Source organism: Argopecten irradians, chromosome 2 (assembly GCF_041381155.1).
Source record: "Argopecten irradians isolate NY chromosome 2, Ai_NY, whole genome shotgun sequence".
NCBI lineage: Eukaryota > Metazoa > Mollusca > Bivalvia > Pectinida > Pectinidae > Argopecten > Argopecten irradians.
Window position 1 is genome coordinate 45,902,862 of NC_091135.1, and position 17,027 is coordinate 45,919,888.

The window sequence follows — 17,027 nt, forward strand, 5'->3', positions numbered from 1 at the left end:
TACAAAATCATAGGATTGTAACGTGTAACTGTCATCACGAAGCAGAATTTACAATGCGATGCTCATTTAGTTTCACACTTATTTCAAAATGTAAAAAATCCAGAAAAATAATAAAACAATTATAGCATTTTGATTTCGGTCAATACATGGTTATATCGACCACAGAAAAAATATCGACCTCGGACTACGTCCTCGGTCAATATTTTTTCTTTGGTCGATATAACCATGTATTGACCTCATCAAAATGCTATATTTGTATAATGTTACTCATAAACTATTTCAATTTCACAGTCGATGGACATCACTCACTTTTTCATCTTCCTTGAAATTGAAGCCAAACAGAAGCGTGAACTCTTAGTCTACAAGAAAGAAATATAAGCCTAGCATAGATATTGATTATACAAATTGATAACCTGATTAACAACATACTTTACTTCTAAATTCGAAAGTGGATAGCACATATTGACAAAAGTATAGTCATGTGTACGTTTATCCCAGGTGTATGGTGTGACTTTACCTGAGACTGATCTGTTCAGGATAACGATAAGGAATCAGATGTTAGTACTTATGTATGAGTTACCTGGTTGTATTTTATGGGCGTTGAATCACTTATTTCCTTGCCAGCAGACCCATTATGAACTATGTTCACATGCATTTGGAGAGATATAATACGCTTTATGTGAAAGTAAAAATTGTAATTAAATACTTTCAACAACCCTTAGTAATCAAAGCGGAGTGAATTGTTTCAGCATTTGCCCCGATGTAACCATTTGATTCATTATTCACTCTAAAAGTTTACAGAGAATTGCCATCATCAGCTATTTTGTACTCTTATAATTGAAGTTTCTAATGGAATCAGCTAAGGGAATCAAGTGCAGGCGAAAAGCAAAATATTCTAAATTGGTTTTCCATAATTGCCAACATAGAGCATTTTATTGAACTGCTTGGCATTTAAGATCTTTTCTACCCTTTTTAAGGACCGGTCACTGAGAGCATTCAGTTTTACCTATATCTATAACGCGCATATGAACCCGAGATTATTTATATTTCCAAACTCCAGCATCACTTACAAGAGTCTAATTAGCTAAATACATCTAAGCATGTCGTAGGGATGCTTCAAGTAAAAAACAGTAAAAAAAATTATCCTAAGAAAGACAATTTTTTAGAAATTGCCACAAATAGGGATAAACAATTCTGCAGTCAGCAAAATATTTTGTTGAAAAAATAAGCATTGCATAATTTTACTTGAAAATCACAAAAGGTTTTGGACCATGGTTTAAACGAGACTGAAACCTCAAAAGAAAAACATACTTTTCCATACTAAAGTATTATTTGACATGGTGTGATTTACTTTATTTATACTGGTTGAACTAAATAATTCAGCGGAATGTCTATTTCAGGAGAGGTGGTATTACAGAGAGAGAGAGAGAGAGAGAGAGAGAGAGAGAGAGAGAGAGAGAGAGAGAGAGAGTACGTATGTATCGTATAGTATGGATGGATGTAAAGTTTGGCCTGTCATACATATATAATAGACAACAAGCTTTCCCAAACATCTATTTTCGTGTTCTTCGTTCCTGGAGGATCCAACCTCTCCCATTCATCTGTTGTGTAGTCAGCAAGATATTTTACATCCTCCAGAAAATGTCTTTCATTATTTATGGATTTATTCTGAGTTAAAGAAAATGGCACACAGCCTCGTATGCAATGTCGTTAATGATATATGATAAGTGAAAATATATAACAAACAACTTGGTGTAATAGTACATCTCAGAAATAAATCACGATGGCAGGTTATCGTTGTGAACACACGTATCTGCTAGTCAAAACGGTGTAATTAAATAGTTAAAACACATGGATAGGGACTTTGTTAGGGGGTTATATTGGTATGGCAAATATTGTCGGAATGCATGTACTTTTAACATCTTAAACAGATATATTTAAACAAACAGGTTAGCAGATATCACTCCCACGATGATAACAAATCTTATCTCTTTGTGAATAAAATGAGTTAAAAGTTATAAACCTGCGATATTTTATGAAGGTCAGATACTTAATATATGGGATGACCGTTTCTAATGACAATATCGAAAATACCGTGTAATTAAATGTTAAAGTCTTGAAACAAAATCTCTCCATCTGCAGTGTGTACTCAAAGGTCGGCCACACGTGATTAAACACTGTTCGCTGTCAGACGTGATATATTTGGATCATGGTATCTAACGTCCGACACTTGATCATAAACTTATCACTTATAGATATGTCTTCTTGGTATACGTATAAAAGCATCAATATATATAAATACATACATGTATAGTTATTTTATCTTTCATGATTAAATGCTGTTATTATTTCTGTCGTTGCTTGTTATAAAGTGCATCATTTCACCAGTCAAAAACAATGCTTGACACAATTACCAACTGCCAAGGGCTAAAATTTCCTTTTATTTCAAGAAATTTGGTAGATCTTAATTAAAAAAACCAGTCATGTTATTAGTTTGTTAGTATTATTATATGTACATGTATTCGCATATTTTGTCACAATTTACAACAATATACGAGTCAGCAGTAATACGTCATGTTAACCCCGATGCATTCACACTTTTTATCAACTTAGTTAACCGTGAAGTACACCTAAGAAAACATATATATGCATTCAAAATATCACTAGTTTCAACACGAGTTATACATTGTCATTATAGGTTTATTTAATGATACCAACGACCAAAAGTGTAGATTGTCATACATCTGCTTAAAAGTGGTAATGTTAGCCAATTAAACTCTGGATACTTTGGGTTATTTTTTCCTCCTGCTAAATCAAAGTATATGCTATAGATAGCAACATACAAAATAAATACGTTAATTGAGTGCTTAACTCGAAACATAAACTAAATTTATGAAAATGCCAATTGCATAAATGCAATCCTAGAAATGTGTAAAAAAAAAAGATAGATTAAACAACTATTAAAACAATTTTATTGAATTATTTCCTCCGACCTGTTCCGTACACTCATGACAACAAGAGTAGCTAAGAATGTATACTATTACACTATAGCTACTTTTGTTGTGTACTTAACTATTTTTTTATATATATTTTTTTCAAACATTTTACACAGTATATAAATAGACACCAACACACAAACACTTGTATACGCACTCATTCACAATATTTAAAACATCAAGTTGTACGTTATGATACATCATATATAAAACATTACATAGCATGCCATGGTGTTAACCTGCATAATATGCATGTATGTGTACTAACATGACACAATACACATACATGCATGCATGCAGACATACATACATACATATGTGCATGCGTGCATACATAATACAAATCATATGTGTACATACATATGCATAAATGCACTTAACTTTTTAGTTTAAGCAAGTGTTTCTAAACTAAAAGCGTAGTAATATCTGTAAATGGGGGTATTAAACATCTACAAGATACTTCATCTAGTAAGAGAGGATTAAAGTACTGTCTACCTATCATATTCATTGGCATTCAAAAGGTTGTTTAAGTTGTTGACCTTCGGCCTTTTCGATTTAAAGATCACATAATTGAACAATTAAATTGATTAAACATTTATTTTAACAATTTTAACCTGAATTTTGTATCAGAAATAGTAAGATGATATAGCCGGTAAGGTTACGAGATCAGCCTGTAACTTACATGTATACAAGTATTTGGGAAAAGAAGTTTGGTATCCAGGTGCGAACATTAAGGAACAACCTAAGGCATTGGAGAGAGCGCCTCCGATAGGTCCAGCTACACGTGCATGTGTACGCGTTCGTGGGTTAGGTACTGCTCACTCGACCACCATCCTTACTAGTGTGGCAGAACAGCTCTTCTCTTTTGGAAGGAATTTTCCAAACTTAGATTGTATCAAAATTAACTACACAATGTAACCGTGCCTGTCGCGTGTCTATATAGGGGACTTACCCCCAATGATTCCGTTGGTGATTTTGTTTTGTGTTTGTCTTGGTGACACGTACGTCACAATGTTGTTGGGTTGGTAATTTGTCCGACCATTGTCGTGTGCTCTCAGCGAACCATATGAATGACGAGGCCAGGTAATACAACCTTCACCGAGCTGTCCGTTGTTGCCTCAGGCTACCTCGATGCAGAATCCTCCCAGGAATTCAACACCACTATTGTCAACCTCGATCCCCCTCCTGTTCACAGGAATGAAGAGGTCATTCCTATCATATTGGGACATGGGGATACCCCTGTCAATAACACCCCCGTGTCGTACCGTCGTTTTGACGTCAGAGGTACCAACAGCGCCGTATCGAACGCGCCGGACGATGACGTCAAGGAAAACGGCGTTAGCGATTCTGACTCGTCGTCGCTTGAAGCGCCTCTTATTGACGGACAGAGGCGTGGCTCGAAGTGGAGCGCGACAATTCTATTTGTGGCCTCTGAGGTCCAACTTAATTTGAATTTGGCCGAGTTTTGTCCGGAGGAAGGATTCGAACACGCCCCAAGAAAGGTAGGGTATCTATTGCAGTATTTTATTATCGTGTTATATTAATATTTCACTTCTAAAAATTGTAGTAATATGATAAAAATCACTGTCAAGTCAACAGTGTAGATAATATTGCCAATGTAAATCCTTCTATCGGCTTTTACCTTTACAGGCGCGTGTTTAAAGATGCTCCACCGCCGACAGAGCATAAATGATATTAATCATTTGAACAATAATTGGTGTTTAATCGTGTACATATATGCCTAATTAACACAAAAAATCATATAAAATAATTTATTTCGCCTTTAATGCATGCGCAATCAGTACTTAATTCCATATAGGATATAGTGTCACGGATTTTTTTCGGGATGCAATTAATTATTTTTTATATTTTTAACTTGAAGTAAAATTAGAAGCTCAAACTTTTCAATGGTGGTAATGGTGTAAAGTAAGTAACTTTTGTAACAGAAGAAAAATACTAAATCGTCTGCTCCTGTTTTTAATAGTGAAAAAATACCATTTGTCAGCGGTGGAGCATCTTTAAGACAACTATATAGAAAACTGGGACGAAGTGGGCATATTTTAACATTTTTAATTATCGTTATTAATTCATTAATGCTAATTAATCGACATTGATAAATGCTTCAGTGTACAGCGGACATTCAAATCTGAAAAATAAATGCCATTTGTGAAGTTGACTTTCAAACGTTAAATAATTCATTGCTCATTAACACATATAGAAAAGTGCAGGAAATCTGACCTGGTCCATGATAATGAAAACCTCGTTTTATTTCCTTTGAATATCTTATCATAATTAACTAAACTATATTTTGTATGCATAACGATTTCATTCTGTGGTGGTGTTTGTTTAAATGCATTTAGCTTTTCTGTGTTGATTAGATTCGCACATTCCGTTTATCATAAACAATCTTTTACAAAAAGCAACAGTGTCGATTTCAACAGGGTTTAGTTGAGATATTTTCTGTGCGGTTTCGCGAGACGAGTTCTTGAACGTTAAATTGTTCTCTTTGATCCTATCACAAAAAAAGGAAAAGAAATGGACCTCGTTAAACGCTTTAAACTATTACGATTTCTTATTTTAACTTCATATATATATTACAGGCACCATGTAAATATGTATCCATTCTGGCATACAGGAGCACCTTGTGTGCTAAATCAAACAATTCAGCAGCCATTTAATTAATCGCCACATTCACGGTAAACTAGAAATGGCATATGTTCCGTTAACATAGACGGGTAGCGAACCATGTGACGTAAGACATAAATCTCGTCATTCAAATGGTCCAACAGGTAAAGCAGCATTGAGGAAAACTATCGTATTACGCAGGAAGTGAAGCCTACATATACTTTGTGAAGCAATTCACCATGGCAACATGGCTATGTGTGTTTTATTTTGTCGCCTCTCAAAAGTGGCACACACCAGTTCTAAGAGGTTAACACTGTCCCCTTCTGAAGGCTGATACTTATCAGTTATGTAAGGTTCGTACTAGCCAGTACTGGACGATTTTGGCACTGAACAGTTCCAGAAGGTTGATAATAACCATTTCTGGTCGTACTGGCTGGTTATAGGAAGTTCATATAGGCAAGTTCGAACTGATTGTGTACTACATAGTTCTACAAGATTCGTACTGACTGGTTATAGGAAGTTCATATTGGCAAGTTCGAAGTGTTTCGGTACTACATAAATCTACAAGTTTCGTACTGACTGGTTATAGCAAGTTCATATTGGCAAGTTCGAAGTGTTTCTTTACTACATAAATCTACAAAGTTCGTACTGACTGGTTATAGCAAGTTCATATTGGCAAGTTCGAAGTGTTTCGGTACTACATAAATCTACAAAGTTCGTACTGACTGGTTATAGCAAGTTCATATTGGCAAGTTCGAAGTGTTTCTTTACTACATAAATCTACAAAGTTCGTACTGACTGGTTATAGCAAGTTCATATTGGCAAGTTCGAAGTGTTTCGGTACTACATAAATCTACAAGGTTCGTACTTGCTGGTTATGATAGGCTGTTACTGACTAGTTGTAAATTTACGTAAATATGTACTTGTCCGTTTGTTTGTTTGATTAAATTAACGTCATATGACCAGCTATGGTCATTTACGGACGGCCTCCAATGTATGCGGTGTGTAGCGTGTATAAGTGCTTGGTGCGTGGTTTAGGAGACTGCGGTATATACTTGTATCTTCTTGAATAGTGGAACTCTTGCCCTTTTTTATAGTGCTATATCACTGAAGCATGCCGTTGAAAACACCAAGCAACACACCCCACCCGGTCAAATTATACTGACAAAGTTCAGGCGAACCAGTCGTCCTACTCCTTGTATGCTGAGCGCTAAGCAGGAGCAGTAACTACCACTTTTATAGACTTAGATGTGTCTCGGCCAGGGGACAGGACCCAGAGCTAACCTCACAGAGGCGAGCGGTCAACAGAAGGTCAAAAGAAAGGTGGTGTCAATGGAGACGTTATAAGAAACAAATTTAGCTAGAAAGAAGAGAACAGATAATATCCTAAATTTAGTCTCCTTTAACGCTAATGCAATAGGGGCAGCAGGTACACTTCTAACGCCCTACCTGCAGGGCACATATTAAAAGATATATAATGGGTGTATAATTATATTGTGATATATGCTGCCAATATTGCACATAGAAAAGGACTACAGTACAATCTGCCTTAGCGACCACCTATGTATGAAGTCCTCCTGCATAATAAGACCACATTGCTATGGTAGCAAATGGCCAATTTCAATAAAATTCAACCATTATATAGAGGATATTCCTTGTTTTTGGTGAATACCAGTTTATATCATCGAGCGAGGTGGAAACTTTAATATTTTTCACGGGTGCAAAACAGCAAAGTTTCCATCTTATGAGATGAAATATAGCTGATATTCATCAAGAAACAAGAAATATTTTATCTATTACATTTTTTTCTCTCTGCCATTAACAGAAGACCACCACTACTAGTTCCGCCAAAGGTTATTCCGACATTGTATTTTATAAGTTATTTGCCCTTGCTATTATTACGTCGTATTTTTGTGAGCGTAATGTCATATTTCCACACAAAAATATGACGTCATTTTTGCGTATAAACTAATGAGGAAACAATCAAAATGATATTTTTACTGTTAGTTCTGGATTCTGATTGGTCAAAAGCGAAAAAAAAATCAAAATGGCTATTTTCACTGGAGTGAAGTATATCGCTTTTATGTTAACCGTATAACCTTGTATTTCTCTGCGAAAATGTAATAAATAAACCCCACCTGGCTATAAAGACCAGGTTTCTTATGTCCCTTCGGTGGTTTTATAGACAGGTTTTACTGTAGAAGTTTACATTGACAAATATAATTTTCTTATTATTCGTCGTGGCAAATCCTCGCTATAACAACATCATTGTATCTTAACCCAATATCAATTGGTTAAATTGTGTTATTGTTGTTTTTTGGTGTGTTTTTTTTTTTTTTTTTTTTTTTTTTGTGCCCCCCCCCCCCCCCCGCGGGAGTGAGAGCATACAGAGTGTAACAGTTTATTAACTATTGTTAGTGACGAATAGATAATTCTAAACGTTATAAAGTTTAGTACAAAAATTAAGAGTTCGGCTTATGTTACCTAGCTGTAACAACCGTGACATCAGAGGGATTATGGCAGACGTTCTATACCAACAACCCAGATTATTTACCCAATATACCCTGTGCTGTGTATGACTGGTGTGTGTTTGTTGTAGGAATATGTCATACTTTCGCGTTGTGTCTCTTTGTGATAGTGGATTGTACATTTTAATATATGTAAAGCACACTTTTACTGGCGATCTGCCCCATTATAGTGAGGCGTATTTAGAGCTATGAACATGTGCAGTAGGCTGTTGCCTCAAACGATCATGATTTCGACCGTAACCATTTCGCATATTCCTCCAGGACATTCATACCATTACGATATATTTTCCAACCCCTCAATTCCGGTAATTCATTTAATTGTATAACCACGTACAAGCGATACCTATCATGTAATGTTACAGGGGATATCGGTCGGTTCATAACTCTAAATTAATGCAGATTTCAAATGCAGGTTGTTATAACCGCAAACTTATTTAGTCCATAAACCGATAAATCGATAGATATAGCGGTGCTTAAGATTCTAATAAAGACTAATAAATGTTGCTGTGTATGTTATTCCGATATTAATTATGTTTATAACATTATTTTACCGCTTCTTGAGTTCCCTTCCAATATAGCTTCGCCATTTCACAGTCTGCTAGCAATTTATAATACGACTTCATGTACATATTTTTAGATTTAGTCTTGAGATAAAACATACTTAGGATTTTTACCATCGCAGAGTCAAGGATACTGATTGGCATCCAAAGACGGAACATTGGACGGATCATATTCAGGTTGTACGGTGTATTGACAAAAAAGCTTCGTTAGTCCATCGTATTGTTGGCTGTTTTTTATTGATCATTTTTATGTCCAAACTTTGGATAAATCTCGAAAGGCATCTAAACGGCCGAATCATATAACAATTCCAAGTTCAAAGGAGTACTTTTGAAATATGTTTATAGAATCGTGATAACTTGTATTGTTGTGGTTTTACAAAAGAGGAGCGTTTCTCTTTGTCTTACTACTTCAAAGGTAGCACCAGAAAGTTCTGCGATCATATAACCAGCCAATTGCCCCATTCTATATAGTCTTGTGCTCTGACCAGGCGTTCGCAGTGACAGTAACAACTTAGTAGTGTAAAAGATATTAAACGGTTTGTAAGATCGCCTGGTACAAACGAACGTCTGACCAGACATGTAAGCAATTCTCGTCCTTGTTAACCAACTTTGTATTGAAATGCTTGAGCGAGCACAATACAACGAGTAAAACATCAAACCCAGTCGTCACTTCCTCTGGTGAACTGAGGAGGTTTGTAGCAAAGACTTAAGGAGTCTAATTCATCGGAAAAATATAGTGTATACCTGTATACCTTACAGCTTAGCCAAACACATCATAGTCTCAAACACCTACATCAAGGTCGAATTTGCTTCTTTTTTGAAGCAAGAAACTTTATTTCTTTGCATTTTGTTATTAAACCCTACAGGAGTAACCATGATGATTTTCATTGGATAGACAGATTATTGAGAAATCTTATTTATTCATAAATCATGGAGAATCGGCATTAAATGTTAATATTATGTAGGGTTCAGTACTGTGGCAATGATTATATTTTGTTCGTTTGAGTACCGGTCCTTATCAAGATAAATAGCCAATAAGAAAGACTAATATAGTTTTATGTTTCACTGGAAGATTGATGTCTTTCAGCGTAATAGAAATATCGTTTAGAACTGAAGATCAAAGACATAGATTAGCTACTGACCTTTACAACTTTAACTTACAGAATACCCAGCTAGGAAAGCTTACAGCTTCTACATGTTAATACAGGCATGATTCTTAAGATCATTTATTCTCGGTAGCAGCAGCCCTGATGCCCGAACCGTATAAATTACATATACTTACAGTCAGATTAGCCAAGGTTATATTACAGAAGATTTACAAAGACTTTCATTTTATTGTATTTAACAAAATTGCCACCAGTCAATTGTTTTCTGTAAAATAATGACATTGTTGCTTGGTTTTGTTATCCTTAGTTGTTCCATGTCCATCCTAACTCTCATTACATTATTTACACTCTCATATACCCCCAAATGATACTAATAGTTACGAACGTCTATTTTTCTTCACCTCTCCTTCTGTTTAGAAATTTGGATATTTCTTTTTACGCCATTCACATTTCGCCTTCAATTTAAGGATTTTGATAAATGTTTTTATTTGTGGTTTTTTTCAGTGTCTTTTAATTTATTTCCTACTGTCTACTTCAGATATTTCCCCTATTTAACAACACTGATTTGTAATTATTTATTTCAAATATTGCCCTTAGTATATTGCATTTAATGTTCCTCAAACTAGCATTGGTGCTTTCCAATGTGATAATTTATGTTTTGGCGCTTATCCAATAATTTCATTGAAATAAACTTTTGAGAAATTAATTGATTTACTGCTTATATGATATTACGATCTTGTATATTACCAACTCATACCCATGATGTATCTTTACTTGCTGGGAAAACTGTTTACCTACGTACTCTAATGTTTCCGCTACTAACACACCTGTGCGATACTCGTGATATGGAACTGATTTACCTGTCAGATAGGGCTATTGTTGTGTCGTACTGACCATTGTGATAACATGTCACACATCACCATTACCTTTTGTTCTTTGGTAATGATGACAGCTTGCTAATTGTGCAATTACCTGCTGGTGGTATTAGTGGGGGTCTGTTGGCTCGCTGCCACATCGTTATGTGCATTCAGATACTATAGATACCCACGCTAAGGTTTGAAATTGTTTCGTTGCATTCCACGTAACGCCATGTCAGTAACTAGATTACAGGAGTGCATGATAGTACAGTACTTATATAAGTCGTGGATATCATTCCTACATAAACGACATTTTAATGAAGTATCATGTCGTTCAATGCTTTCCTAGTTATGTATGCTATGCGAACAAGCATGTGTAAATGCACGCGAATGTATTTTGTTTCATTTCCTGATACAAATCGTTCTCGATATAGATATTTTGTTCAAAGACGTTTACGTCACACAAGTCAATCAGCGTGACTGCCTCCGCACGAAATGCACTAGACATACAGGATTGACTGAATGTAAATAACAAAATAATCAGAAAACACAATACCAGTAATGAACCTACTGCTTAGCAATTTTAATGTATTTGGCTGTTAACCAGTATATGTTTATTCCCATTATCGAAAATAGCTTAGTTTGAAATCATGTAGTTGATAACATTAAATGAGGTTAAAATGATATAAAGCTAGTATATTAATAATCCGAAATAAAAGGCCAAAATAAATTTGAATTAAAATTAAAATCACTTCTATGGAATATATATTCAGTCACTAAAGAGCCTTCTTCAGTCCAAAATAACACTATTTCCAATATACGGTGTATATAATTAAGGATTAACTTGAATATATCTTTATATGTCGTAGAGAACACAAAAATATGAAATACATTTAGATAATTCTTATAATTTAATCTACTCAAGATGATTTTCTAATTTTTTCAACTTCTGTAAGAGACTCTTTTTCTTATTTTGAAGTAATTACGCAATTACATCAGTCAATGAAAGCAAAAGAAATTAAAGGAAAAAATAAGATTTGATTATTATGCTTTAAAACCACAAATCGAATGTCAGTGTATTTTGATGTGATATTTGTTTTAAATTTTCTTTCTAGTAATTTAGTCCACAAAGCCATAATCATAGAGACATAAGCAAACATATTGCAGCCTTAAAATTAGTACTAATGTCGGATATAGATGTAAGCTGAAATGACCATGGCCGCTAAGACGTAAAACAACATCACAAGCTTTTACATTACATCTTATAAGAAACATAAAATTATTCTGGTGGAGGAAATTCTTAAGAAGCCAAAGTAAAGATTTATCATGCATTGCACAGAAAAAAACTATTATCACAATTTCAAAGCTTTCTGCATGCTCAAAAACATACAACTACCGATGTTTAGGGCCAAAGCACAAAGACGTTTCATGTCACTTCTTTAAAACGGTAAAGGTTAACTATGTCGAAATGATTCATGTGCACTAATATTCTATGTATTCCAAGATGCCTTTGAAATCAATTTGGATGATTATCAATCTTGCTTTTGTCATGGAACGTTACCACAGATTTTCGTTTTGTTTAAAAAAAATCGTTTGCCGAAAGTATGAAGAGAGAACATCATGATTAGGTAGAATTCGACGACAGTCGGCCTCTGGACCGAAAGACCATAGCTATTGTTGGAATATTTATGAAGGCTAAAGCACAGAGACAATCAGAAGTGATTGGGTTGTTCTGGTAGGTGATCAGTGTAAGGATGCTTTATGGAATGTTTTGACACGTCGATGGATGTTGGTAACACATTGCTGGAGATAGCAACACGGAGAAGAAATAAGTCTGTCCAGATCGAGATCGTGTAGTCTCCACAGGCGGTAATAAATTACGGGATTACCAGCCTTTATCGAACTTCTATTTAGACACACAGGTATGACGTAAAGTGGGAATCGTACACCTAACCTACACATCAATTCGCAGGAAATTGGTTTTAAAGTACCCACACTTCAAACCTTGAACAACATCCGAATCCAAATGTTTCTTTCCCTTTTAAATCAAGTACTAAACACTTGGACGTGAAAATAGATTTGGTGTTGCATGTAAAGATTTTCAATTAGTCTGAGGAAAAGAAAAAAAATCGGGGGGGGGGGGGACAAAAACATCCCACAAGCAGGAAATCAGATTTTAAAACATTCGAGACCAATGTTTGTTATGCGATTCTATTAACTTCGCTGCCAAACGTCCTGTAGCCTGGTAAAAATATTTTCTTATATCTTTATCTCGACTGATCTTTCTTTTCTGTTATAACTTCTGACTGGTTCCTACCACGTGGCCTTGTGTGGCCTTTTTGTGTTTATTGACTGTTAATATATTAGATAACGTCTGATTTAATGGTCTACAAACATTCCACAGTTCTGTAGCGGATTCAGTAACAGTAGGTGGCAGACACAAACGTTTTGTACTAATGAAATAGGGAAACGTCAGGTGTATTGTCTGTCTATATTATGATATAGTATTCAAATAATGATATACTATATATCTCATACTACAATGTAAAAGTAATGCTCAGCATAGAAGATTATTGACATCCTGTCACTCAGAAAAATTCTGAAATTTTTAATTGTGGTGGTTTCTATTCCCTCGTCTTTGTCACTCAGTAATACCTACATGTATACGTACGCAGTAAAGCATCACTGAGTAACTCCTAATTGCAACTCAATACCTTGGATGTAGGTGGCAATACTATATAAAGTTGACGGTTCATTTGTAGTAAATGAGTCATAGTTTCCGATACTGAACAAGCAAGCCATGGCATTTGATATAAAAACCTTATTAATGACAAGAAGCAAGTAAGGAATGGGTACACGATTTGACTTTTTCAGTATTAGTTCAAGAGTTGTTGTTGATTTGGGTTTTTTATCATTTATTTCTTATTTCGATGACGCATAAATACGTAGGACATCGTATAATCATGTATCCTATTTGGAGTGAGACAGGAGATGATCTCAAACGGTAGCATGATAACACAGATCAAATATACCGTTCGACATTGGAATTGAGGAACGCACAAATTGGTTGGCAAATAGCTTGTTCTCTAAACATATGTTAACTGTTTATTCAACACCGTAAGTGATGTTGAAGTAGTATGTGTCAGTTTCCTCACTTATTCAAAATACGAAAAGATTTTATTTAGCTTGGGATAACAATTTTAAAGTTAAATTAAGAGGTGCATCTTTTTATAACACAAGCAACAAGCAATAAGTAATATCAAGCATTTACCAAAAAAATGATGGGCAAGAGAATAAATGGATTGTTAATGCAAAAGACTTGTCAGATGAGTATCGGCATATTTTGACCTTGTCTAAAAGGGTCAAAATATTAATTTATCTGAAGAAGTATGTACCCCACAAAGATAGAAACACTTACAAATGAGTTATTTACCGGTAACAAGTGCTCCTATCTCAGACGTCGTTTATTTTACTGTCAAATCTGATATTGTAAACCATTTAAATGGTGTTACCATGTAAACGTATTTAGGGATAAGTAACCGTCGCCATTAGTAACTGTCAATAGTGATTTATAAACAGCGGGATGTTCCCGCCATCAGCTGGTATTATAACGACTATCACAGTCCCAACTGGGCTCGTGAAATACGTGTGTAAGCGAGCGCCATCAACCTGTACTGACCTTTCTGTCCTCATTATGATTGATGGTAATAACACCATTCTAAAATCGGGTTGTATAACATTACACATAGAATGGTTTTACCAAACTCCAGATAAAAGTATCGTTAAAGATTAGGGGTGTGTTGTGTGAACTTGTTTTGTGCTATTTTCTTAGTGTTTTATTCATTAGTAACAAAGTTTTTTCTTTGATTGTAAATACATTGTACATTATTATTTCTTTATAAATTGAGGCGTATCCATGATGTCTGAAATTATAAAGAGATATATATTGTGTGGTTCTCTACATTTTCCCGGGCAATAACTTCCATTCCGTTGAAAATATTTGACGAATCTTGCAATTGACTAAGTAAATAAACTAAAGCAATGGACAACGCTCTGTAGTAAGGGTGTAGCATATGTGTGACCTAGGCCTTATTTGAAAAAATGAACTAAGTAATATTTTTTTTCCAAATTGTAAGTGTAGTGGGGTCCTTTGGATGATGTGCTGTATTGAAATACATAATCAAGCCATTTAACCGATTGCCAAACATCTGAACGAAGGTGATGTCCATAAAATCATATAATAAGGTTTTGTACTTTTGTAAGAATCTCTGGTCATTTTTTACTTTCGCTATTTATTAATGATCTCCAATGTTTGTACAAAGCGCATAATGCATATCTACGTTTTGTCTGGAATTATTTAGACCCTTTAAGAATTATTATTACTGTTTTATATCATTATAAACTGCTCCCTTAAGTAAAACAAGGGTGTTGATAGACCGTTAATCAATTAATCAACTGAGACAATAATTTTAATGCAATAGTGATGTGTCCCAAAAAGGCCCAACATATATAAGCTAGTTTGATATTTTGGAAAATCTTTCATCAGAGATTAATTGCTCGACATCAGCTGCAGAATAGTTTATTTTTCCTCGTTTACAATCATTGTAATCACAATTTCACTCAAGACACTGCAGTTTCAATAAAAACCACCATTATTTTAATCATGTTCTATTAGATTAATCATTCATGTTTCCCCAAATATTATTTAATGTCAAACGTAAACTTGCTAATTAACGAGATTGTTTGATAAAGTCATTAATTACTCTGTCTACATGTATCAAGGATAGATCACAGCCAAGTGTTGTTATGTTAGCCGACTCTATCGTCATCCATCACAAAGATCTTGTCAGCATTAATACAGTATATTCCGTCACTATAACTCTTAAGTATCTCGGATAACAACTTCATTGTCTCCGTTATAAGCAGCAGATGTATACATGTAGATTTTTTGTTCATTTAATACTATCTATTATTCTAAATTTACCAGACTGTTTACGTGATTTAGAGTATGCATGTACTCCTCAATTATAACCTAGGGAATACCATTTGTTGCTGCTACCAAAGTCAACCTGATTACTATCTTCTCTCGTATTGTCAAATTAATCTCTTCTCCTTAATCACCTTAAGACATTGCCTCACAACTTGGATTTCAAAATTTGAACAATTGTTCACCCCGTCTCTAAGACAGACAATTCCTTGGAATACAATTCGCCAGTTGGTATTGTATTGCGATAATTCAGGGCTTGATATCTTTGTAAGTATGATTCAGTGAGATAGCACTACATCACATGTCATTATTAGGAGGTTCAGTGTTTGAGCTAGAACTGAAAATGCTGACCTTCAACGTTTGGATGGAAGTCGTACGGATGATCATTGATAACGTACCGTGATGCCGTCATCTCCAACGTCACTACTACCACATACAAGTACACCTAGTACTTAGATATTATCTGACAGCTGTCTGACCTGATGCCTTTTAAGAAAAACCAAAATGATTAGTAGCTAGTCAGTTAGAGAGCTAAAGCATTAATTACCCCCAATACAGAAAAAAGTTGGATTAAAATAGAAGATTGATGAAGAGTCACTTTAAGCTCTAGTCAGATCATTACTCTTAGTCTCATCTCATAAGTCGCTTCGCACAACAACAAGAAGTTTTCATTCTATTCCACAACTTAATACTTTAAACCTGTTTATTTTGCATCACGGTTATCACTACCAAATTTCCCTATATTTAAATCAAATGCTGTATTAACCAATACTTAGTCTGGATATCAAGGTCTGCGTGTGGATGTTGGACGAATATTATGCCTTGATACATGTAACTTCCACCTCCGTGTGTTAAGCAGTAAACTGACCACAGGTTTTAATAGGACATGAAGTGGTATAGGCATAGTATCTTTAGAGGTTTTTAAATGTTATTCAACATAGAGGACAAATAAAAAAAAAACATACGCCAATTACGATGATACATTTCAGCCAGTAAATAATTCTCCAGACGTCGTACGATCATGTACACCGTACTTAACGAAAGTAGTACGATTTTACTGCCATTTGGTGTGAAATTAATGACCATATGGCTTAGTTTTCGACTATTTAAGACGGTAGGTTGATTAGTCGTCATCAACCACTTACTCACCATACCTGATAAAAGATGCTTTATAACTCATTAAGTAATAAAGGTAATTAGAACTATGGTGTCTAAATAGACTTTGTTTGTCGGTATGGTAACCTGACATAACGTATTTATCCTTGGAATATGGTGAAGGTCAATCTAGTCGACGTTTAATGGGGAAAGTCGAAATGGAGGCCAACGACTGATTAAATACTTGATTAATAGTCCAATACGTGTTGGCAT

At 34.9% G+C, this 17,027-nt stretch overlaps 1 protein-coding gene across 1 annotated transcript in view; it reads left to right on the forward strand.

Annotated features, from left to right (window-relative positions):
- The first annotated feature begins 3,841 nt into the window (after positions 1 to 3,841).
- Positions 3,842 to 17,027, forward strand: part of LOC138315673 (sodium-dependent noradrenaline transporter-like) — a 36,082-nt gene continuing 22,896 nt past the window's right edge. Inside the window, exon 1 of the mRNA XM_069256863.1 lies at positions 3,842 to 4,498. Coding sequence (XP_069112964.1) covers positions 4,067 to 4,498 — 432 coding nt within the window. The 5' untranslated portion in view covers positions 3,842 to 4,066. The remainder of the gene's footprint in view (positions 4,499 to 17,027) is intronic.